The sequence below is a fragment of the Chironomus tepperi genome, unplaced genomic scaffold, assembly GCF_022539635.2.
Source record: "Chironomus tepperi strain 1889 unplaced genomic scaffold, CSIRO-AGI_Ctep_v1 contig_7, whole genome shotgun sequence".
Classification (NCBI taxonomy): domain Eukaryota; kingdom Metazoa; phylum Arthropoda; class Insecta; order Diptera; family Chironomidae; genus Chironomus; species Chironomus tepperi.
In genome coordinates this window covers 1661377-1687753 of record NW_027226129.1, presented here as the reverse complement: position 1 = coordinate 1687753, position 26377 = coordinate 1661377, and the positions used below count along the sequence as shown (strand labels likewise).

At 32.5% G+C, this 26377-nt stretch overlaps 6 protein-coding genes across 7 annotated transcripts; 3 read left to right on the top strand and 3 right to left on the bottom strand.

Annotated features, from left to right (window-relative positions):
* Positions 1-258: 258 nt before the first annotated feature.
* LOC139088110 (uncharacterized) lies at positions 259-4960 on the top strand. Of its 2 annotated transcripts, XM_070637200.1 has the most exons (3): positions 259-382; positions 1353-1704; positions 2138-4960. In XM_070637200.1, exons 2-3 carry the CDS (start codon positions 1358-1360, stop codon positions 3915-3917), a joined length of 2127 nt encoding a protein of 708 aa, XP_070493301.1. In that variant the 5' UTR covers positions 259-382; positions 1353-1357; the 3' UTR covers positions 3918-4960. The 2 variants fall into 2 exon arrangements, with proteins under 2 accessions (XP_070493301.1, XP_070493380.1); XM_070637279.1 differs by lacking the exon at positions 259-382 and having other exon boundaries at positions 1317-1704.
* A 1530-nt stretch (positions 4961-6490) lies between these two features.
* LOC139088884 (gamma-secretase subunit Aph-1-like) lies at positions 6491-7742 on the bottom strand. Its single transcript, XM_070638259.1, has 2 exons — positions 7456-7742; positions 6491-7402 (listed from the first exon to the last, which is right to left on the bottom strand). Exons 1-2 carry the CDS (start codon positions 7675-7677, stop codon positions 6902-6904), a joined length of 723 nt encoding a protein of 240 aa, XP_070494360.1. The 5' UTR covers positions 7678-7742; the 3' UTR covers positions 6491-6901.
* A 1206-nt stretch (positions 7743-8948) lies between these two features.
* LOC139091109 (uncharacterized) lies at positions 8949-15043 on the bottom strand. The gene is made up of 4 exons (XM_070641087.1): positions 14476-15043; positions 13953-14402; positions 10913-13183; positions 8949-10801 (listed from the first exon to the last, which is right to left on the bottom strand). The coding sequence occupies exons 2-4, from the start codon at positions 14395-14397 to the stop codon at positions 9528-9530; spliced, it is 3990 nt and encodes a 1329-aa protein (XP_070497188.1). The 5' UTR covers positions 14398-14402; positions 14476-15043; the 3' UTR covers positions 8949-9527.
* Positions 15044-15120: 77 nt separating this feature from the next.
* On the top strand, positions 15121-20508 carry LOC139088290 (uncharacterized). Its single transcript, XM_070637488.1, has 4 exons — positions 15121-15200; positions 15274-15723; positions 16497-18812; positions 19038-20508. Exons 2-4 carry the CDS (start codon positions 15279-15281, stop codon positions 20312-20314), a joined length of 4038 nt encoding a protein of 1345 aa, XP_070493589.1. The 5' UTR covers positions 15121-15200; positions 15274-15278; the 3' UTR covers positions 20315-20508.
* Positions 20492-24105, bottom strand: LOC139088371 (leucine-rich repeat-containing protein 15-like). The gene is made up of 4 exons (XM_070637611.1): positions 23994-24105; positions 21852-23223; positions 20725-21112; positions 20492-20656 (listed from the first exon to the last, which is right to left on the bottom strand). The coding sequence occupies exons 2-4, from the start codon at positions 23164-23166 to the stop codon at positions 20551-20553; spliced, it is 1809 nt and encodes a 602-aa protein (XP_070493712.1). The 5' UTR covers positions 23167-23223; positions 23994-24105; the 3' UTR covers positions 20492-20550.
* Positions 24106-24487: 382 nt separating this feature from the next.
* On the top strand, positions 24488-26240 carry LOC139086782 (pickpocket protein 28-like). Its single transcript, XM_070635410.1, has 4 exons — positions 24488-24680; positions 24739-24868; positions 25280-25932; positions 25991-26240. Exons 1-4 carry the CDS (start codon positions 24586-24588, stop codon positions 26238-26240), a joined length of 1128 nt encoding a protein of 375 aa, XP_070491511.1. The 5' UTR covers positions 24488-24585.
* Positions 26241-26377: the final 137 nt, after the last annotated feature.

The following is a 26377-nucleotide window of genomic DNA, read 5'->3' as shown; positions in this document are numbered from 1 at the left end:
TCACTCAAATCCACGACAAATTGAACAGAATCTATGGCAAATCAATGGCAAAATCAATAAAATCTTTGGCAAAATCAACAAAATCCTCAAAAACTCCGGTAAATTCAGAAAAAACCGTAAAATTATTTTAAATTCCCAATTTTTTCAAATTACACATCAAATTTGTTATACGATGTTATAACTTGTTATCCATGTCCAAAAAAATGAGAATCGACTCAAAATTCTCTCATTTATCCTCTCCCATTTCAAAAAGTATAACAACAAGTGACGCATATAGTCACTGTGCCTCAAATGTTATAAACATTCATTTCATCAATTTGAAGTTATTTTATAAAATTAATCAACATTTTGGTTCCATTTTTGAGTTTAACATTATTTTTTGGTAAGTTAAGGAATTTCTTGACATTTTAACACTATTTGGGATCAATTTTGGGGGGGATTAAGAGGGTAAAATTGGAAAAAATGATGAATTTTTGAGTCTATTTGGATGTATTTGTTGAATGAGATTTCATCATTTTTGTGGATTTGGAAGTATTGAGTCAGTTGAGCTTAATTCATGTCAATTAAGGATTTTTGGAAATAAATTTCAATTTTTGATGAATTTTTGACAACTTTCGTAATTTAAAAATTGCAAAAAAATTCAAAATTTGGATTTAAAAATTGGTAAAATTGATTTTTAAGATTAATAATTTGAAAAAAAATTAAAAAATTGCAATTTTTTAAATTAAAAAAATTAAAATTCTAACCTCAAATTGGGATTTTTAACCTCAAAATTTCTAACCTCAAAATTAGGGTTTGTGGCAAAACTTGTCAATTTTTGAACAAATTTACCTCAAAATTATGAATTTATTAACTTTTTTGGATTTCTAACCTGCAATTATTATGCAAAACATCGAATGAAGATGAAGATTCTGGGTGAAAAATGGAAATTTTTAGGTTAGAATTATCAAAAAATCAAAAATTTGGATTTAGGTTAGAATTTACAATTTTGAGGTTATTTTTCAAAAAATTTGAGGTTAGAATTGCCCAAAAATTTACAATTTTGAGGTTAGAATTAAAAAATTGTGAGGTTAGAATTGACAATTTTTAGGTTAAACTTTCCAAATATTCATGTCATATCCACAATTTTGAATAATACATTCATCTCAATCACTCATGTCCAATTGAAGATTACGACTTATTTAGTCATTTTAATACATTTTTTTCATTTTTAAATCTGTATGTGACTGAATCATTTTGTGTGACTGTATTGTGTGATTTCATTGTCATATCTACAACATGCTATACTGTCATCATGAACTCAGCCACGAATGAGATTCAAACTAATTATTGACATTTTCCATCATTTCCAGATTAAATGGACAGAGCTAACAAAAAAAAGTCATCTGATTCAGATTCAGATTCAGATACCGGACCGATGGAGATGGAGGAGCGTGTCCGATGCACATACCTAATTCGCAGAGATCCTCCACATCAAAATAAGAGATTAATAAATTTACGAGACAGAATGAAGAAGCCAGAAAGAAATCCAGATCCATATCCGATGTTTAGGGGTCGGTACGACAGTGATGATGAGGAATATTCAGCATCATTGCAAGGACGTGAGTCACCGCTGTTGACAACGACTTTTAAGAGACGAGATAAGGAAGTGCTTCCGATAAGGCATTTGGTTGAGAAGCCTGGGAGATATAGAAGACCGAATAAGTAAGTTAACCTCAAAATTGTAAATTCTAACCTCAAAATTGTGAATTATAACCTCAAAATTGTGACCTTTTGGCAATTCTAACCTCAAAATTCTGAATTTTTGGCAATTCTAACCTCAAAATTGTGGATTTTCAGCAGTTCTAACCTCAAAATCCTGAATTTTTGGCAATTCTAACCTCAAAATTGTGAATTATAACCTCAAAATTCTGTATTTTTGGACATTCTAACCTCAAAATTGTGACCTTTTGGCAATTCTAACCTCAAAATTCTGAATTTTTGGCAATTCTAACCTCAAATTTCTGAATTTTTTTTGCAATTCTAAACTCAAAATTCTAAATTCTAACCTCAAAATTATGAATTCTAACCTCAAAATCCAGCCTTTTTTTTGGCAATTCTAACCTCAAAATCTCCAATTCTCCTTTTCTCACCTCAGAATCGTCATCTTCATCCGCGGTCCACTATTCTCAGGCAAGTCCTTCATCGCAAAGTCCATTATCGAACGTGAAGAATTCTACGGCAACACCAAAGCCCAACGTATCAGTGGCGTCAAGCTTGTTCGTCGTCGTGAAGATCGCGACAAAGACGGTCCAATGTTGCTGTTCGACGAATTCCACAATGCCGGCAAATCCGACTGTAAATTCCTAATTGTTGAGATTAAATCCCACAAAAGTTCCGTCCTCGAGACATGCATCCACTTGGCCAGGACCTACAACTATGAAATGTACGGAATTGACATCATGGTCAACACGGAATCAAGCATTTATAAGTCAAAACTCAGTGAACTTCGTTGGTATTCGTACGAGACATTAACGTCCACTTATGTCAAGGAAATGAAGGCATATCCAATGCCGTACTATGTCACAATGTTAAATCCATTAAGTATCTTACCAAATTCCGATACAATACCATTATTAATGAATTATATCGAGGACTTTGCAAAGGCACCAAATTATGGACAGCCCGAGACATGTGAGGATGACTATTCAGCTGTGGACGAAGCTCATTATGAGATTACAACAGCCAAAGACATTTATGACTATTTTCCCGAAGGTATTAGATATTCTGTTAATTTTGAGGATGACGTCATCGATAAGGTCGGTGACTTGATAGTCAACAAGACGGAAGCTCCTTACATGTCAGCCATTGACCGTCATTTACAGACATTTCCATCAATTGACCCCAAAAAGGTCATCGATTATGAACACAAAACTGAAATTATTGACGACGAGACAATATTGGAAGTAAATCCATCAATAGTCATTGACTATAATCACAGTCGGACACAATACCTGCTGAGTATGGTCGATGATGTGGACATTGATGCTGTCATTGAGGAAAAAAAGGCTGAAAAAATTGAAAAAAATGTCAAATTTTACCAGCAATTTGAGGATGAAGGCACGGTGATCAGCATGTATCCACAAAATTGGATCAAAATTCATGTCCAACGTCCACCGCTGAATGGCAAGCGAAAGAAAAAAAAGACAAAAAAAATTCAAAAAATTCTCGATCAAAATTCCATCAAGACAGTCCAAAAAGGCGTAAAAAAGATGAAAATTGAGGAACTGGACACAGCCGACGATGAGTTTGTGGATGCCTTAATGGACATCGACAGCACTGTGCCTTACTACATCGATGAAATCATCAAAAAGACAACAATTGATGGACAAATTGAGGCTGACTACATTCGTACAGTCTTTACACGACTTAATGCCGTACCTAAAATGTCAGTCATCCTTGATCTTGTGGCACAAGTTGATCACTTAAGGATCAAGTTCCGTATGACCGATGGCAATGCTTTATGCTTTAATCCGACTGAAAATTTGATTGAAATTAACGTCCATAATGATGCTGACATATTAAGGACATTAGGACATCAACTGATGCATTGTGCTGTACATTGGACATACAACAACAATGCTAAGCCTTACTCTGAGAAGAATGACGACCGGAAGGATGAATTGCAGAGAATTTTTATTGGAATTGACATCATTGAGTCTGAAAAGACTGAAAATTTTCGTAAATTAATGTCAAAATATTGTGAAAGTTCATGGGATGTTGAGGTTGTTGGACTATATGGTGAATTAATGGTTGATGGACGTACGGATGAGTTGAAGAATGTTGATGGATTGTGGGAATTTTGTGATAAAATGATGATGGAAATTGAGAATTTTGGTAATAGATTTAATTCTGGATCGCGTCGTGGGGTCTTTTAAGGGTCCTTGGACCCTACCTGATGTAATTGGTGTTTTGAAGGGAAGAAGGGGTGTTGGTTGAGGGGCAGAGCGGAACGAAGATGGACGAAATGCGAATGGAATGGATGAAGAGGGACTTTGAGGGACTGAGAGGAACTGAGAGTAACAGAATGGGGCAAAGTGGAGCATTAAGGGACAAAATGGGACGAACGGGGACATAACGGTACATAACAGGATTTAAAGGGTCATAGAGAGAGTTAGATGGCCAAAATAGACGGACAAGGTCAGATAAGGACGAATAGGAACGGAAAGTGACGGAAAAGCACGAAAAGAGACAGAGAGGAAAGGACAGGAACAGAAACGGACAAAAAGGGTCAGAGAGCGACGAATAGGAACGGAAATGGACGTAGAGGGTCATAGAGAGACTTAGAGGGAGGGACAGGGATAGAAAGAGACTTAGAAGGACGATACTAGACGGACATGGACACAACGAGACAGAAAGAGACGAAAAGGGACGAAATGGTACAGAAAGGGGCGAAAAAAAGAGGAATGACGGCCATAGGAACTATGGAGTAAAGAGGTGGAAGGGCTGAATTTGTCCCACAACCTACCCCCAAGGTTCCCCACGGGTTGAATTTTTTGTATGGATCACAAATTTAGGGTGGAATTTGTTGATTTTTTGTACTGAAAATGCTAGAAAATTGAAGAATTTGTAATGAGGGAGAAAGGGATCGATTGGGGAAAAAGGAGGTTGGGGACAGAGAGGGGAAGTAGAGACAGGTTGGGCTTAGTGGAATCTAACAATAAAAATGCAGACATTCATCTAAAATTGGATTAAAAATTGTGAAGGAATTCACAAAAAATTGACCCAAAAAGTCGTCCAAAACCAAATTTCAGACCTAAAAAGTCAGTAATAAGAGCTCAAGGTATGTAGGAACCAAATTTTAAAAACCTTTATTAATTACCAAAACTCAGCAATTTTTAAATAAGTTGACCAAATTCAGCACAAAAGAAAATTACCAAATTTCAGTTGCAATTTTAAATATTTTTAAAGTGAATAAGAAGTGATTGACGTAAAGTTGATCAGAATCAGGGGAATTAAGGTACGTAATGCCATTCCAGATTGATTGGTTTTTAAGAATCTTAAAAAAATGTTTGCCAAATTTCTGTGTTTTTAGTGATTTTTTATAGTTGCTGGTGATTGAGGTCCGGGCGGTGATCTGCATTATTTTGACACAAAATGACTCCGACAATATTTTAACCCCAAAAATGTTAAATTTAAAAATATTAAATTTAAAATTGTTATTTTTTTTATGTATTAATAATATCCACATACTTATTTTAAATTTCAATTGCAATAATTTTAAACAAATTTGGAATAAATTTAAATTTTGAAAAATTTCAAAAAACTTGTGAGGATTTATTACATCATTATTATTAAATATTTTATTATTTACAACCTATTTTTAAGTATTATAATCAAAAATTTTTAAATTAATAATTTTTTTAAAAATTCAAATATTTTTAAAAGTCCTAATTCATTTTAAAAAAAATCTAAAATTTAAAAGTGTTTCTAAAAATCAAAAAAAAAATTATTTTAATTTTTTCGATTTAAAATATTTTCAATTTTATCTTTAAAATTCAAATTAATTGATTTTGTTTAAATTTTTAATCCATTTAAATTATATTTTGTGTATTATTATGTCATTTCTATACAAAAAAACAATAAAATATATTTAACTTACCTTTTGGATATATACGTCTCTGTCTTCTATACTACTTACTTATTTCGCTGACCATACCGATTAATTATGATCCATGATCTTCTTCTAGACGTCGGTTAAACTTGGCTCTTTCGCTGGATATAGCTTACCAATTTCTAATTCCCAAATGCAATACTCTCTAAGCTCCAGGTTGGCATTTTTATAGCGGATTCCATCAAAAGACGATGTGGCAAGCTTGTCTAACTCTATTCCAGCAATGACATTTTCTCTTACATTCTTTTTACTAAATTTATATCCAATCCAATCTTAATTCCTCATTTCTATCTCATTATTGATGTCTTGTTGACCTTGTTCTTTGCAGCAGCTTCTTATTTAAAAGTAGGGTGGCCAGAGGATTTTCGCAAAAAATCGGGACATTTTGAGGCTTTGTCAGGACACAGCAGCAAGGGAGAAAAGTACAGCAGCGTTTCATCAAAACTACAGCAGATGGCCGCCTTATTTAAAAATCAATCCTCTGAAAGACAGGATTGCATTTTATATTGACAATTAGTTGGCGAAAGTCCGCAATAAAATCAGCTTTAGGCGACATCTGAGGTAGGTCATGTATCACACTTGATCTGTTCGGTCATCGAAGTAATTAAGTAAGTAAAGGGCAACACATTCAATCCAGGACATTTTAGGAATGGTTGGTTCTATTGTATATTTTCTGGGGACCTTGATGGCAAGTGTGCATCAAAACCGCACATTTTAAATGGTTTGTGGTATTTTTTAAAGTATTAAGACAGCACACTAGTGTCGCACGGCACACAGGCTATGAACCACTGTCTTAGATCATTTTTCTACAAATCAATCACAATAAAAAGCTCATAATTTATGTTAAATACAGTTTTAAGCATCTTTTATTAATCATAGCTCAAAGTCAACTCAGACTTAGCATGAAGCTCAGTCAACTCAAGTCCAAGTCGACTCCAAGCCTTCCTTAACTAAATTACATATGATTAATTGTATTAATTAATTAGTTTTTCCATATAAAAAAGGACACAAGTCCAAAATATAAAGTATAAAGGCAGAGTGTGGCTTTTTCAAAAACGACCGTTAATTTTTTTCAAAAAAATATATTTTGTGGTCAAAATTCAAATTTTTTTTGACCGTTACTTCTCCTTTTCTTCGTAACGTAAATTTTTATTTTAAAATAAGTTAAGTTCGAATTGTTCGAATTTCTTCGATAATCAAATGTCGAATTTGAGACGGCCACACTCTGGTATAAAGTATAAAGGTTTTTTACTGACAAGCAATACATTGCTTTAATTTAATCACAGATCCACCAACAGTCTTAAAAGCAATCAACATTGTGACTATAACATTAGCAATTGATAAAGTCAATGTTAATCCATAAAATTTATAGACATTCAATAAAGTCACACATGAGAATATCAAGTGACTTGCTATGACATAAATGAGATTAAGCTTATTATGATGATGAATACCATTAAAGAATATAACATTCCAGAATGTATGTAGGAGGATGATGCACAACGCAAATGTTGCACTTGTTATAAAAAAAAAGTCATTTCCACCTTTTAATCCAACCGTACCCGGTCCACTGCCAGCATCAGCAAGTATATTTAAACTTTGAAATAGTCCAGAAATGATGCCAAATCCAAGACCTGATACATATGCCAGGACAGGCTTATTATGTGTCACTAATGAGTTTCCAGCTAGTTCCTCAAGTCCAGCACTCGTTTTGTCCAGCAGCATGTACACAATGTACCGAAATCCTTCCTAAAAAAAATTGTCAATTAAATAAGTTCCTTTTTTTTTGTGGCCAAACTCACCTGAATCAGCACCGACACGACGACACCAAAGATGAGATAATCCCGTAACGGAATGAATATAAACCAAATAAATGATGAGATTAGCAGTGCCAATAGCCATAAAAATGATGAAAATATTAATAATATTATTTTAATTGGTGAATCGCTGATTGTGAAGCAAAACATTGCCAATGGAGTTCCAAATGCTAAAAATGCACATCCAAAGAATTCAGCTACAGTCATTTTGGATGCTTGGATGTTACTGATTTAATTATATGAAATTATTATTTTTGAGATACTTTTTGTTGTCTTTTTTTTTGTGATTAATAGACTTTAGGGATGTCAACTATTCGATTAAAGTATTTTGGTATGATTTTGAATTTTTAAAAACCGTTAAAGTTATTTGAAGGGAAAAGTTGAATTTTAAAGATTTTTTATTGGATTATTGAGATGTTTTGGATATTTATGAAGGATTTAAGGGATATACTTACTTACTTCATTGGGTGGGGCTCTCGAGGGTTCCTCTCGATAGACTCTTGGATGTTAAGAGGTGCTTTAAGCTGTAGACTGCACCATATGTCGAGTGAATCTGCTTGCGTACTTCGATTGTAACGTCTGCCGTGTTGTTTACTTTGAACTACTTCCTTGGCTGGAGTGCATCTATTGTTGTGCGAAGTGAACGTCTAAATGTTAGCGTCCTTTTCTACACATCCAATCCAGGAGTTTTTTTGGTCTTCAATGCTTGTGTCAAGTCAGTGCTGCTTTATGGTTGCAAAATCTGACTCGCAGCTACAGAAATACAACAAAAGCTTCAAGTTTTTGTAAATAGCTGCTTCAGGCGGATTCTCAGAATCTGGTGGACTGCGGATCCAACGAAATGGCCATCGAATCAGGTCAGGAGAATTACAATTGCTTAAATATGGCTGGATAGGTCACACACTTAAAAAATGGAATAGTATTGTAGCTGTAAGCTGGAAAGAGAGGCACAAGCTTGCTATACTGCCTATGGTAGGAATCTACAAGTGAAACAGCCGTCCAGGTGCAACATGTCGTAGGACGGTAATGAAAGAATGCCAGTTAAATGTCAAAATTGAGAATTTGTAAAAACTTTTTGTTACAGCCAGCATTAGAGTCAGATGGAAGGCCTTTTGTAGCAACCTATGGTCCAAGTCGGTGCATGGTTCCAGTAAGTAGGTCAGTAAATCGTTTCCAATAAGACACTAAAGGCTTTTGCATAGGATGACCAGAATCGGGACATTTTAAGGCATTGTCGGTGCACAGCAGCATGAAAGAAAAAATACAGCAGATGGCCGCGCCTCCTTTTACATCAGATTATATTGAGTTTTAGGTTTCAGAGCCATAATTCGAGTCACTATATTGAACAGAATCACCTTCATTCCTCTTGGTAGTTGATGGCATTTTCGTCTGCAAGTTACATATTCCACAACATTCTAAGGACCATCCAATATTTCAATAATTACTTTATGATTGATGAAATTTAAATAAATAATGAGTAAAATTTGACAAAATCTTTTTATTTTTAATCATAAATCGAACGACTGTGTATCTATAACGTATAAGCATAATTATTTTATCATCAACAATAAATCATAAATCTATATATATATATATAATAAGCTCAAGTACAAGTAGGGATGTCGAACCCAAGTCCTAAAACATACCCTAAATCCATAAAAAATTAGCGACTTAATTAATAGTAAATTAAGAATTGGGATTTGGGTCAGGATTTGGGATTTAGGGTATTTATGTTCTAAAATTACTACAGCTCTTGGGGAAATGAGTTTCAAATTAAAATTTAATATTAAATGGAAGTATCCGAATTAATCAGGTCCTTAATTTTTCTTTGGGATTTGGGGTACCTTTCAGATTTGGGTTTCGACACCCCTTAGTTCAAGGCTCCCATAGATTATTATCTTCAATAATCTTTCTATGAAGATTCTGTATGAATATTATAATCTGTGGGAGCCTTGTTCATGTATATGGCTCGGTCTGAATGACGCATAGGAGCTTATTAAAAATGTTATGTGTCTCAGGCTTAAATGTGCAAGCTCATGTCCCAATTATTGTGTTGCTTATTCAAAATTATCTTTAAACTCTTCCCATGAAATGTTATATTTTAAATAAAGGTTTTTAAATAAATTCAAAATTTCAGAATTCATTAATGAAAAACCAAAAAAAAAACTATTATATCTCTTCTTTGGAAGATCTTCACGCAAAAACTGTCTCATTAAATGTTCATCTGAATTTTTAAAATTCTCAATATAATCTAAAATAAATTTTGTAGTCTCAGCAGTGTTAAAATTAATAAAATTATTACACATGAAAATATCAATAAATTCCTCATTCTTAAACACTTTTTGTATTTTAGAAATAATCCAAATTTGAGCTTGACTGCCGAATCCAAAAAAAATATTCTTTCGGTCTAAATAAATTTTTTTCTTCTCATCAAGATTACAATTTTTATCAATATAATCGTAATATTTTATAAAATTCTTATCTGTTGACCATTCGGCATCACCAATATTTGGATCCTCTATCCTCAAGCTCTCTATCTCCTCATCTGTGATCAATCTTTCCGAGCTTTTATTAAAATGTTCATGCCAATTTAAACCATGTAATTTAATTAGTAGTTCAAAGATTGCAGGATTCCACGTAGTAAATTTAAATTCTTTCAGAATGTTATCATGCTCATGAATTTTCCATATCTTATCCATTAAGTAGGACGAACAAACAATTAGTTCCTTATATATTGCAATTAATTTTATGTACAAATAATAATCATCCGAATCATTTAACATTTTATTCCAATATTCTATCAATAACTTTGCAAAAGAGCTATTAGCAATTCTCTCAGGACTTTGTGATTTTACATAGCTGACGATGAAATCAGTCACAACTCTTAATGGTAAATCATCTTCAAAAATCGCCGTTAATAATTTAAATTTCAATTCATTTTCTTCAGTATTTTGCATACTGTCATCATCAAACATAAAGTCAATCATATACTTTGCAATAAAATATTCAGCATATGTTCTATGCATAAAGTCAATTGCACTTCTATCAAGTTTATCACTATTTAAATCAACAATCACAAATCCATAACGTTGAATCATGTCTGATGTGAAATTTTTCTTCTCTTTTTTCCATTTTTTCATTATTGGAAGATCATCAAGTTTGAATCCCAATGGTAAATCATCAAAAAGAAGAATGAAGGCAAGAACACGATGAACATCCCAAATTGAAAATGTTAAATCTTTGTCACGTTCTGAAATTGGAACTTTATCGCCAACTTCTTCTTTTTGCTTTTCAATCATCGCTGTGTAGATGTCGATGCGGTTACTATTGTCTAAAAAAAATTAGATTATGGCTGTGATTAATAATATTTAATAAGTAAAGCTGATCTTGATGCCTCAAATATGAGCCGAACCCTTTCAACCTTAGATACAAGTTTATTTACCTGTTTCAACTTGATTATGGATGTAAAGCTCTGTGATGATTTGTATCATTAATGGATTATCAATTTCCTCAGGTTTATAGTAATAATATCCTTTAAGATTCTCGATTTTTTCAATGATTTTTGTTGCTAGTTTATTTTGTTCGTCGTTCACATTATTGACCTGAAGTATATTTTTGATAAAATCTTCCTTTTCTGTATACGTGTACGGTGCAAATTTATATGGGATAATGTTGAGTAATTTTTGAAGTGTTTCAGCATAATGTGGACGTGTTGATATCCACTGCTGATTATTTGTTTGAGAAATAAGTTCAAAAATTCTCAAAATAAATTTTTTGTATTTTGGACAAACTTCGTCAACACCATCCAAAAATAAAATAACTTTTCCTTCATCAAAAAGTTTTTTGAAAATTTCTTTTTCAATTTCTTTGGGATTCAATTTCTTTACAATTTCAAGCAATAATTGACAAACATGCTGAATTGTCTGACATTTTGATTCGTCAGTGTATTTGTTGAAGATTTTTCCATTTTTACGAAGATTTATGAACAATATGTAAGCATCTTTGGCTGTTTTACTTAATTTGGATGCAAAATCAATAAAAGTTGTTGTTTTTCCAGTTCCTGCGTGATCAGCAAGTATAAAAATTTTATCATTTTTTGTTTCTTCTTGAATTTCCTCAAAATTTTTAACGATTTTTTTATCAGACTCTGAATCCATGACTAAGAATTCTCGTTGAATTATTTCATATTTAAAGTTCGGATTAATAGCTTCACCAATTTTGATCTGGATGTCTTCTAAAATGTATTTTTTAATGTCATTAGGAGTCAACAGCTGCAGAATTTCAGAATTATCTTTAATGAGGTTATAAAATGTGGTTTTAGATCCTCTAAAATTAATTTTTGAATGCTTAATTGCAGCTTTCATAGGATCTGTAAGATTATTAAATGTTAAAGCCTTTGTGTCATCTTCCAGCTGTTCTAATACATTCAATGCTCTTTCTAGCTCTGGCTCGACGACTTCTTTGCTGTATTTAAAAAGCTCCTCAAAAATGTCCTCAAGTTCCTTTAATTTTTCTTTATTATGGATGTAAAGCATCATCATTTGTGGAACAGTTACCACCATTTCAGAGTTATGGTGTTCTTCTATATACAACAAAAAAACATTTGCAATAATTTGTTCAGAATCTACTTTTTGTCGACACTGAGTCATGACATGTTCTACATATCTAGTCTTTAATTCACTTTCTCCAATTGGAAATGGATCAAAATTTTCATTTTGAAATGCAGTTAGGACAGCTAAGTGACACAATTCATGTATGAGTACCCCAAACACTTCAGACTTTTGTTCATCATCAGTCAAATATTTAGCACCAATTATAATTGATTCATTTCCATAAATAATTCCCTTTGATCCATATTCAGTACGTGGATCCATATAGTATGTTGATGCATGCTTAAAATCAAAATAAATTTTTAATTTTTTAACTTTTGCAGCCAATTTCATTATTTTCTTGCAATATTCATTGCCGTTAAGCGTTTCGTATGCTTCAGCTATCAACGTCCATTTTTTATGAGATAAATTGTCATTATTGCCAATTTTTGATTTTGATTTAAGGACTAAAATGTGTAAATCAGGAAAGTTGAAGGCATTAGCTTTGTGGTGATTAAGAAGCTTTCTTGAATACTTTTTTGATGCTTCCTTATTTTTCTTATTTTTCTTATTTTCCTTTTTTTCCATTTTTTTCATATTTCTGTAGACTTTATTAAGATTTTCATGATATCCTGTGCTGATTTGTTTATTGAGCATCGTGAAAATTTCAAATTTTTTAGTTTTCAGAGAATGAGCAAGCAGGGATTCATTTTTTTGATTATAAAAATACATTAAATTTGAATTTGATTCAATCTTTGACTTAAGATCATCAAAATTATTATCATCGACATCCTTATGTAAACTTTCACACATGTCAATAAATGCTTTAACCTCCAATGATGCAATGCTGTAGTTAAAATTAGCTGGAATCCGTGAATTGGCTTTGAGAAGATTTAAAATTATTGTATTGACATCATTTCTGGTGTTAATGTCCGCAAGATGATCAATATATTTATTCCATGCATTATCAATCGCGTTATCAGCGTCAAAACCTTTCTCAAGTAGATTCTTGACTAAATTTGGTAAAACTTTTAAAGTCGCTAGAATCAGAAGATTGATGCCGTCCTTATCTCCGATTTCATGTAGCTGAATTTTAGCTTTATGTCGACAATTTTCCATCACTCCTAAAAAAACACAAAATTAAATTAAATTCAAACTGCAATTTGACTGTAATTTTGTTTTGGGAAACGACTCCATAGTGACTATATGCTGATATAATGACCTATATGAGTAGGATGATTTACGCAAGTTGGGCGAGAATAGTTCGTGTATTTGTACCACATCCTTTATACATACAGTTTTACAGTAGAATCGGAACCACATACAAGCTCTGAACATTACAAAGACATGACTACGTCTTGTGACCTGATTTACCCAGCAATGAACCCAGTTACAATTCGTGTGTTCAAGATTTTCTAAAGAAAGTCATTTAAATACGAGTATATCCTTGTATACTTAACAATAGACACACATTCTGTCCCAAAGACCTCAAAACTTCACCCAATACACGAACCATGATTCGTAAATATAAGCTAGACATGACCAGATCGCGATTTCTTGGAATACATTTACTATTTCATCTACTCTAAAGTATAACTAAGTTAGATTTTCAGTACCGGAATTGTTTTTTGTTTATAAAATACTCTTAATAAAGGCATGTGTATATACCGAGAAACCAGACACACGACCTTTAGTACGTTAGGAAATGATCAAGTCTGTCAGTCATGAAATAAGTGAATCCGTAAGATTTTTCAATAACGAGAACAAATTAAGTGACATGTTGGATGAGTGTAATTCAGGCCCTCAATTTAAAATCATGTGACTATATAATCGTTAAGAAGTCAGACATGACAAAATAGTCTACAGGGGACATAAAATGAATCATATTCTTACCAGATCTTCCATTTCTGATTTCTTCGACTAAAAATTCCATCAAAAATCTCGATACATCCTCTGATTCATCATCATCAATATACAATGAGTAGAATTTATCACAATTAAGCATCTTCCAGTATATCATGCTCTCATGTTTACCAGATGTCGATTGAAATCCAATCAAAAATGACTCTTTAAAATTCAACTCATAAAAATGTGGCTTTTCGTTGAATTCCTCATTAATTACGTCATCAATTTTGATATTTATACCAAATAAATTTGATTTTTGAAGAATGTCTGTCTTGAACCAGACTTTTGATAAAAGTTCAAGTCCCTTCTGTGCCGATGGTGTATTAATGATATTTAACACTTGTATATTGTCAATATTTGGATTCAAATTTAAATAATTTTGAATCAATTCATTTTCATTCAATGAATAATTAATGACGTATTTATGTGACATGACAGCTGTAAGTTTTTTAATAATATTATTGAATAAATCAACAATTTTAATTATTTCATCACTTTCATTAACACTTACAATTATTAAATTGCACTAATTAACTCAAATTTCCTTTATTTAAATTATTTAAATTAATTTTTAAATTTTTCACGTTTTTTTAATAAAAAATCTTGAACAAAAAATGAAATTTTTTCGCTTTTGAGCCCCTTAAAAATATGATGAAATATAACAAGTATAACAAAAGATAACAAATAGACTTTAAAATCTCAAATACTTCCGTTGCGTGATTCATGATAACCAAATAAAATAATAACTCGAGTCACTATTTTGCACAAAATCACCTTAATTCCTTTAGGTGGTTCATCAGACGTTGATGCATTTTTTAATGCATAAAAATAGCATAAAAATGTGACTTTAATTTATGCAGAAATGAGGGTGAAAAAAATGGTTAAAAATTCGGTTCCAAGCTGACTTGACTCTGTTTTGAGGTCGGAATTGATAAAATCTGGCTTGGAGCTGCGAACCCGATGGTCGAGGGCAGGATGTTTGGATATTAAAGCCCAATGTATTAGTGACATCATTTGGTTATTTTGAATCACGCAACGGAAGTATTTGAGATTTTAAAGTCTATTTGTTATCTTTTGTTATACTTGTTATATTTCATCATATTTTTAAGGGGCTCAAAAGCGAAAAATTTCATTTTTTGTTCAAGATTTTTTATTGAAAAAACGTGAAAAATTTAAAAATTAATTTAAATAATTTAAATAAAGGAAATTAGAGTTAATTAGTGAAATTTAATAATTGTAAGTGTTAGTAAAAGTGATAAAATAATTAAAATTGTTGATTTATTCAATAATATTATTAAAAAACTTACAGCTGTCATGTCACATAAATACGTCATTAATTATTCATTGAATGAAAATGAATTGATTCAAAATTATTTAAATTTGAATCCAAATATTGACAATATACAAGTGTTAAATATCATTAATACACCATCGGCACAGAAGGGACTTGAACTTTTATCAAAAGTCTGGTTCAAGACAGACATTCTTCAAAAATCAAATTTATTTGGTATAAATATCAAAATTGATGACGTAATTAATGAGGAATTCAACGAAAAGCCACATTTTTATGAGTTGAATTTTAAAGAGTCATTTTTGATTGGATTTCAATCGACATCTGGTAAACATGAGAGCATGATATACTGGAAGATGCTTAATTGTGATAAATTCTACTCATTGTATATTGATGATGATGAATCAGAGGATGTATCGAGATTTTTGATGGAATTTTTAGTCGAAGAAATCAGAAATGGAAGATCTGGTAAGAATGTGATTCATTTTATGTCCCCTGTAGACTATTTTGTCATGTCTGACTTCTTAACGATTATATAGTCACATGATTTTAAATTGAGAGCCTGAACTACACTCATCCAACATGTCACTTAATTTGTTCTCGTTATTGAAAAATCTTACGGATTCACTTATTTCATGACTGACAGACTTGATCATTTCCTAACGTACTAAAGGTCGTGTGTCTGGTTTCTCGGTATACACATACACATGCCTTTATTAAGAGTATTTTATAAACAAAAAACAATTCCGGTACTGAAAATCTAACTTAGTTATACTTTAGAGTAGATGAAATAGTAAATGTATTCCAAGAAATCGCGATCTGGTCATGTCTAGCTTATATTTACGAATCATGGTTCGTGTGTTGAGTGAAGTTTTGAGATCTTTGGGACAGAATGTGTGTCTATTGTTAAGTATACAAGGATATACTCGTATTTAAATGACTTTCTTTAGAAAATCTTGAACACACGAATTGTAACTGGGTTCAATGCTGGGTAAATCAGGTCACAAGACGTAGTCATGTCTTTGTAATGTTCAGAGCTTGTATGTGGTTCCGATTCTACTGTAAAACTGTATGTCTAAAGGATGTGGTACAAATACACGAACTATTCTCGCCCAACTTGCTTAAATCATGCTACTTATATAGGTCATTATATCAGCATATAGTCACTATGGAGTGGTGTCCCAAAACAAAATTACAGTCGAATTGCAGTTTGAATTTAATTTAATTTTGTGTTTTTTTAGGAGTGATGGAAAATTGTCGACATAAAGCTAAAATTCAGCTACATGAAATCGGAGATAAGGACGGCATCAATCTTCTGATTCTAGCGACTTTAAAAGTTTTACCAAATTTAGTCAAGAATCTACTTGAGAAAGGTTTTGACGCTGATAACGCGATTGATAATGCATGGAATAAATATATTGATCATCTTGCGGACATTAACACCAGAAATGATGTCAATACAATAATTTTAAATCTTCTCAAAGCCAATTCACGAATTCCAGCTAATTTTAACTACAGCATTGCATCATTGGAGGTTAAAGCATTTATTGACATGTGTGAAAGTTTACATAAGGATGTCGATGATAATAATTTTGATGATCTTAAGTCAAAGATTGAATCAAATTCAAATTTAATGTATTTTTATAATCAAAAAAATGAATCCCTGCTTGCTCATTCTTTGAAAACTAAAAAATTTGAAATTTTCACGATGCTCAATAAACAAATCAGCACAGGATATCATGAAGATCTTGATGAAGTCTATGAAAATATGAAACAAATGGAAATTATGGAAAATAAGAAAAATAAGAAAAATAAGGAAGCATCAAAAAATTATTCAAGAAAGCTTCTTAATCACCACAAAGCTAATGCCTTCAACTTTCCTGATATACACATTTTAGTCCTTAAATCAAAATCAAAAATTGGCAATAATGACAATTTATCTCATAAAAAATGGACGTTGATAGCTGAAGCATACGAAACGCTTAACGGCAATGAATATTGCAAGAAAATTATGAAATTGGCTGCAAAAGTTAAAAAATTAAAAATTTATTTTGATTTTAAGCATGAATCAACATACTATATGGATCCACGTACTGGATATGATTCAAAGGGAATTATTTATGGAAATGCATCAATTATAATTGGTGCTAAATATTTGACTGATGATGAACAAAAGTCTGAAGTGTTTGGGGTACTCATACATGAATTGTGTCACTTAGCTGTCCTAACTGCATTTCAAAATGAAAATTTTGATCCATTTCCAATTGGAGAAAGTGAATTAAAGACTAGATATGTAGAACATGTCATGACTCAGTGTCGACAAAAAGTAGATTCTGAAAAAATTATTGACAATGTTTTTTTGTTGTATATAGAAGAACACCATAACTCTGAAATGGTGGTGACTGTTCCACAATTGATGATGATGTACATCCATGATAAAGAAAAATTAAAGGAACTTGAGGACATTTTTGAGGAGCTTTTTAAATACAGCAAAGAAGTCGTCGAGCCAGAGCTAGAAAGAGCGTTGAATGTATTAGAACAGCTGGAAGATGACACAAAGGCTTTAAAATTCAATAATCTTACAGATCCTATGAAAGCTGCAATTATGCATTCAAAAATTAATTTTAGAGGATCTAAAACCACATTTTATAACCTCATTAAAGATAATTCTGAAATTCTGCAGCTGTTGACTCCTAATGACATTAAAAAATACATTTTAGAAGACATCCAGATCAAAATTGGTGAAGCTTTTAATCCGAACTTTAAATATGAAATAATTGAACGAGAATTCTTAGTCATGGATTCAGAGTCTGATGAAATGAACTGGAAAGATTTTGAGAAAATTCAAATAGGAAAAGGAAAAACAGAGTCTGATGAAATGAACAAGAAAAATTTTGAGGAAATTCAAGAAGAAACAAAAAATGTTAAAATTTTCATACTTGCTGATCACGCAGGAACAGGAAAAACAACAACTTTTATTGATTTCGCATCCAAATTAAGTAAATCAACCAAAGATGCTTACATATTGTTCATAAATCTTCGTAAAAATGGAAAAATCTTCAACAAATACACTGACGAATCAAAATGTCAGACAATTCAGCATGTTTGTCAATTATTGCTTGAAATTGTGAATCCAGAAGAAATTGAAGAAGAAATTTTCAAAAAACTTTTTGACGAAGGAAAAGTGATTTTATTTTTGGATGGTGTTGACGAAGTTTGTCCAAAATACAAAAAATTAATTTTGAGAATTTTTGAACTTATTTCTCAAACAAATAATCAGCAGTGGATATCAACACGTCCACATTATGCTAAAACACTTCAAAAATTACTCAACATTATCCCACATAAATTTAAACCGTACACGAAGGTAGAAAAGGAAAATTTTATCAAAAATATACTTCAGGTCAATAATGTGAACGACGAACAAAATAAACTAGCAACAAAAATCATTGAAAAAATCGAGAATCTTGAAGGATATTCCTATGAATCGGAAATTGATAATCCATTAATGATACAAATCATCACAGAGCTTTACATCTATAATCAAGTTGAAATAGGTAAATAAACTTGCTTATTGAATTTTACTAATCACAGCTTCTGTCACAGGTCATCACCTGTCGACAGGTAGAAAAAATCTGCCTTTCGACCTGTGATCTGCGATTGGTCAGGCCTGTGACAGGCCAAATCTGTCTGCCTGTCGACAGGTCATCTTTTGAAAGAACTTGTCACCTCTACTTGTGACAGGTACCTGTCATCGCAACCTTGAATCTAACTTTTTTTAGACAATAATAACCGCATCGACATCTACACAGCGATGATTGAAAAGCAAAAAGAAGAAGTTGGCGATAAAGTTCCAATTTCAGAACGTGACAAAGATTTAACATTTTCAATTTGGGATGTTCATCGTGTTCTTGCCATCATTCTTATTTTTGATAATAGCTTTGAAAGAATATTGGGATTCAAACTTGATGATCTTCCAATAATGAAAAGATGGAAAAAAGAGAAGAAAAATTTCACATCAGACATGATTCAACGTTATGGATTTGTGATTGTTGATTTAAATAGTGATAAACTTGATAGAAGTGCAATTGACTTTATGCATAGAACATATGCTGAATATTTTATTGCAAAGTATATGATTGACTTTATGTTTGATGATGACAGTATGCAAAATACTGAAGAAAATAAATTGAAATTTAAATTATTAACTGCGATTTTTAAACGTAAAGGAACATTTGAAGTTGTGATAGATTTCATCATCAGCTATGTAAAATCACAAAGTCCTGAAAGAATTGATAAAAGCTCTTTTGCAAAGTTATTGATAGAAAATGGGAATAAAATGTTAAATGATTTTGATGATTATTATTTCTACATTCAATTCATTGATACTTACTTTGAACTAATTGTTTGTTCGTCCTACTTAATGGATAAGATAAGAAATGTTGATGGATATGATAACATTCTGAAAAAATTGAAATTCTCTTTATGGAAACTTTCAATCTTTGGACTACTAATTAAATTACATGGTTTAAATTGGCATGAACATTTTAATAAAAGCTCCGAAAAATTGATCACAGATGAGGAGATAGAGAGCTTGAGGATAGAGGATCCAAATATTGGTGATTACGAATGGTCAAGAGATAAGAATTTTATGAAATATTACGATTATATTGATAAAAATTGTAATCTTGATGAGAAGAAAAAAATTTATTTAAAGAATATTTTTTTTGGATACGGCAGTCAAGCTCAAATTTGGATTATTTCTAAAATACAAAAAATGTTTCAAAATGAGGAATTTATTGATAGGTTCATGTTTGAAAAAAAAATTGATTTTAACACTGTTGAGACTACAAAATTTATTTTAGATTATATTGAGAATGTCAAAAATTCAGATGAACATTTAATGAGACAGTTTCTGCGTGAAGATCTTCCAAAGAAGAGCTATAATAGTTTTTTTATTGGTTATTTATCAATGAAATCTGACATTTTGAATTTATTTAAAAACCTTTATTTAAAATATAACATTTCATGGGAAGAGTTTAAAGATAATTTTGAATAAGCAACACAATAATTGGGACATGAGCTTGCACATTTAAGCCTGAGACACATAAAATTTTTAATAAGCTCTTATAAACTTAGCATCTAAAGGCGACAAGCCTGAATCCTTAACATTTAAATATAAATATATGTATCCAAACATTGTAAATAATTAAGTTAAGAATATAATGAATAAAAAGTTTATTTAAAAAAAAATCTGACATTTATTCAACAATTTCTATGCAAATTATTCATGACTTAAGCCTCTAAACTCTTAAAAAAACTATACATTGGCAACAGCTCATTCCCCTGAATCCTCGACACATTCCAAATAGCCTTATCCCGACTATTGAGTGGATTAATCCTAAAAATACCAAAAAAAAATCATCAAAATTATCCTCAATATATCCACAAAAATTCAATCAAACTTACTGTGTCCTTAATCCAAAGAAATTAACCGGAAATGGTTGACGAATAAAATGAGCCATAAATGGAAATCTTTCAGCTTCCTCATAAACCATAACAATACCAAATTTCCATCCAATTATAAATGTCCTCATCTCATTCACATTCAATCGACGATGCTCATTATCAAGCAATACTCTAACACCACGTTCATATATACTTGAATCACGATTATCACGTTCACCAATATGAATTTCAATTAGCGGTTCCTGTTCCTGTTCCTTTTCATCAAGTGAATCTGTTAATCCAATATGAACATTTTCAGCTGCTTTAATGCTGACTCTTATTGCTTCCCATTCATCATTTGGACGAATATTGTGCCAATCGAATTGAGTTGAATTGTAAGTTTCAAGTTCTGGAAATGATAGGAATTGGGTTAGGGAATGGAGACATACTTAGGGGATTCAATACTAGGAATTAGTTCTTGTGGATTGGACAGTTAGTTCCTCTAACAAGCAGAGAGCATGCTTTTGAGAGATTGTGTAGGGATGAGGGGTATGTCTTAGACATTTGACTGTGCTACACTTGCTGTCTATAAATAAACTAGTTGAGCATGCTCGCAAGCCTTGATCTGCTCTTGAGAAGACACTCTTTGCCTGTACATATTGATCTCAAGATTGAAGGCTCTAATTGGTATGCTGTCTATTAAAAGAATCGTTCATAAATTAGGAAACGTTAAAAATAGTGCTTTAGATCCCACAGCTTAATGCTTTGTATCAAAATCATGAATCCGGCCCCGACCTAAGCATCACTAACTTCTCTTAGTTTGTTTGTCGGGTTGCCACCTTACAGGCTATTATGTTGTCTTATAACGTTATTATTCCGATACAGCTGGAGTCTTAATGAGCACAGACAGTATCACAGCAAGGTGGAACACTTGACGTCTTGGATCAACCACTGAGACTAATCGACAGCGTCTCCAACTCCTCTAATTACCTAAGTCAGTGATGGACATACCTTGAAGATTAGACATGACTGAAACTGAACAAGACATATGGTTCAAGGCATAGTGAACCCCAGCACACAGGCTACCCACCACTGACCCAGGTTGCCTGCATCACATCCCCATCCCAATAAAATTCACAAATACTCACCAATCATAATATTATCAAAATTATCAAAACATCCAGTCATTTGTTCCATAGCTGACATCTTATTATCCATAAAATTTATCATATCAAGTTGCGTACAGTCATTATCAGACATAAAGACATTCCTTAATATTGTCGATTGATTCATAAAATAATGATCAATTTCATAAATGGAATTATCCCTAGCATCAAGTGTATATAAGCTTGTCAACGATCCAAATGATCTTGAATTTAAATTTAATATTTTATTGCTGTTGATGTACAGGAACATGAGCTGATTAACATGCTTAAATGTATTGACTGGTATGTGACGGATGTGATTGCATGATAAATCAATTGAGTCCAAGTTCCTTAATGTCTCAAACCATTCAGTCACAATAAATTGGATATTACATGCACTGCATGATAATTTACGTAAGGATGTTGTATGCTTGAAGATATTTGATGGAACTGACGTAAAATTATTCATGGACAGTGACAGAACTTCCAAATTTATTAAATTATCAAAGATGTTAGCACTAATTGATGTCAAATTATTGTTATTAAGCCTTAATGTCCTTAAATTTCTATTATATGCGAAGCTGTTTGTCGCTATGCTGGATATTTTCCCAACAGACATGTCCAAATTCACAAGATTTGTTAAATTTCTAAATGCTGTACTCGGTATTGTCGTAAATGAATTAATAGACAAGTACAAATCAGTCAGCCTCGTCAACTGTCCAAACCATCCAGCATTCTTATCCAGCAAGTTACAGTCACGCAAGTTAAGTGACTCAAGACTCACAAGTGGATCAAAAACACGTTCCGGTAAAATAATGCCTGGATTATTTTCAAGACTTAATGCCTTAAGTCGTCCAAGATTAAAAAATGCATTTGAATTTAATGCTGTTAAGTTGTTGCTGTGGACGTCCAATGACTCAAGTCGTGTATTCATAAAAATAAATGGAATTATTTCCGTAATATTATTAATACCTAAATTTAATGTCTTTAACATACGACAATTTAAAAATGGATTTGGTTCCAATGTGTTAATTTTAAGACGTTCCATTTTGAGTATTTCAAGTAATGGAAATCGATCACAAATTATGGATGGAACATTGCGACTTTCACCGGTTGATATGACTTGGATGGTATTGTCAAATGTACAATTTTCTATTGGATTACCGCCAATTGTAAGGTCATTTGAGCCATTTGGATTAAAGATTAGTAAACGGCATGTGCAGAGGTCTTCGACGAACTCAAATGAGCACATGAGATTGTATGATTGACTGAGGGTTGAGGACACTAGGAAGAATAGGATAAACAGTTTGATGACCATATTGATGCTGGTGATTGATGATGATGATGATGATGATAGTTGAGTTTTGAGGATTTACTGTAAGTTTAATAATTTGGAATTAGATTAATTTGATTAAGACCGAAATTGACCGAGAATTAGCGAAAACAACCGAAGTTGGCCGAACTTAGCCGGAATTGACCGAGAATGACCGAAAGAAACCGAGAATTAGAGAATTCAACTGAAATTGGCCGAAGAAAACCGAAATTGGCCCAAAAAGACCGAATTTACCTTAAATTGACCGAAAGCAACCGAGATTGACCGAAGTAGACCGAGATTGACCGAAAGCTACCGAGACTGTCCGAAACAGAACGAAATTGACCGAAAGAGAACGAGACTGACCGAAGGATAACAAAATTGACCGAAAGCTTCCGAGAATGACTGAAAGAGACCGAAATTGACCGGAAGAGAACGAGACTGACCGAAATTGACTGAAATTGAACGAAAAAGATCGAGATTGACCGAAAGAGCCCGAGATTGATTAAAGATAACCGAAATTGGCCGAAAACAACCGATATTAGCCGAAAGAGAACGATATTGACCGAAAGCAACCGAGATTGACCGAAAGAGAACGCGAATGACCGAAGAAGGCGGAGATTATCAGACGAAGACCGAGATTGATCGTATGATACCTAGATTGTCCAAAGGACGACGAGATTGACCGAAAGAGGTCGAAATTGAACAAAATTGGCCGAAAAGCAACCGAGACTGACCGAAAGAGAACGAAATTGACCGAAACCGAACCAAATTGACGAGACTACCTGAAGAAGGACGATTGACTAAATCATGAAGCTGAACTATCTACTCACATTTAATAATCAGTGTTGCTCACTGAAAGACACTTGAAAAATTGAAAGAAAAAAAATATTTAATTTTCTTCTAATTCACTAATCAACCTCCTTCCGTAAGCACAGCTTTATATGAACTAATAAGAAATTAATCTCCCCACTACTTTTTATTTTTAATCTTAACCAACTTTTTTCCAGGAACAGATATCACATTATCGGATAATAAAAAGCAACTTCCACTTGCCAAATGCAATTAAAGAAAATGTTCATTTTTAAGCAGCTGATTAAGACTTGATTTCTGTTGAAAAACTCGTCAGACACTTGAAATTTTCGTGGTAAATTGAAGTTAATTTTGATAATTTGTGAATCCCCGTGCTGAATCCCCTCATATTGACGTAGGACATGAGTTGTAAACATTTTGAAGTGGTTTTAATCAATTTCGACACATTTCGTGACTTCTGAGAAGCGTTTAAGGTCATTTTGGCTGTTTTGAACTTGAAACGTGCCGTGAAATTCGATAAATTATTCAAAAATTTAGTTTAAAATCACGCAAAAATATTCAAAATGTAAAAGTTTACTTTCAATCCACAAATCAACTCTCAACTGCTCAAAAATGAGTAAATTTGTACCAAAATTAAATTATTATTTTGAAAATACGACACTTCATGGATTTTCGTACATCCCAAAAAGTCACAATTTGGCAGAAAAGTGAGCAAAATTTAAAAAAATTTAATAAAATTCACAAAAATTTCAACAATTTTTTCAGATTATTTTGGTTAATTGCACTTTTGTGTTCGTTTGCTTGCTGCTCATTTCTACTTCATGGGCTGATTTTGAAGGTTGAACGAAATCCAATTATTGTTGATCGACCAGAAATAGCTGTGCATATTAAGGATGTAAGTCACATGGGTATTTGAATGCTTGAGTTGAAACTGTGTTGAGTCTTTGGGTAGATACGGTAAGGGAAAGGGTGATTTGGTATCTGGGGGGTAGGCAGAAGGGGTTTGGGATCTTGACAATGTATATCCTGAATGTGTGGTTGCCACTGAGATATCCCGACACAGATCCATGTCGTCAGCAGCGCATTTAGTGGTAATAAGGACATTTGACATTTGGTCCGCTTCGGAGTCAGATTTTGGGTACCCTAAACCCCCTACACCTCTTAAATATACCCCTGCCACTTTACCACACCAGATTTACCATTGCATCCTGTATCCTGTCCTCATACTGTACCACCATAGGCCAATCCCCTCAAGTTACACATTCAGACTGCCTTCAGATTCTCTAACCTACTCAATTTCCCACAGATTCAATTCCCAGCAATCTCAATTTGTTCCGGTGCCATTCAAAATGGAAGTACAGAAATATTGTCATTACTGCATGACTTGCACAACATATCGTATCTTTACTATATTCGAAATAAGTGTGCATTTATGTGGGCTTATAAGGAATGTTATGAATATGACATGAAATGGAAGCAATTTGAACTTGCCATGCATTTTTGGATGAAACTTTATATTGATTTTGCTAAAAAGTATGAAGGAATTGCCAATTTGACATTGTCAGCCTTTGGATGGTGTAAAACATTTAATATTATTGGATATGATGACATGTTTCATGCAAATACAGCAGCTGACTATTTCAAGTATCAGGATGTACCAGAATTCGATAAAGATTCATATTTAGTCAATAAGGAAGACAATAGTCCATTTTATGCTGTCAGAAAGGAAGCAGGATTTCGTGCAATTTGGGAATTAAATGTTAAAGGCAGTCGATGTTTATTTTCAAGTGGATGTAATCGTGATAGCATACAAACAACAGTTGTTATACATGCACAACATGAAATGCCTGATGTTAGGCACAGAAAGGTCGTCATTAATATTTATGAATTTTTAAAGATTGCAATTGAGCCACAGATTAAAATTACTGACGAAACGTTGCTTGGACTGGATGTTGATGAGTAAATTTGATAAGAGTTGGGTTAATCCATTTGATATTAACTGTCATTTTCTCAACAGACGGAAATGCTATCAACCAGACGAAAAGAAGCTCAAGTTCTTCAGAACATATTCATCAGTTAACTGCCTTAAGGAATGTGAAAGCTCATTTATTATGGAAAAATGTCACTGCGTGCCTTTTTATTTTATCAGTAATTATTTAAAACTATTTTGTGGCCACATGACCATGCGACAGTATGACAATGTCACAATGTGTCCATGTGACAATATGATTATGAGACTATATGACAATTCAATTATATTACCATGAGAAAATGTGACAATGTAGCCATATATCCATATGAACATGCGGCCATATGATCATGTGATCAAGTGATCATGTGATAATATCCATGTTTCCATGTGACAATGATGCCGTGTGTCCATGTCATTGGATGACCATATGAC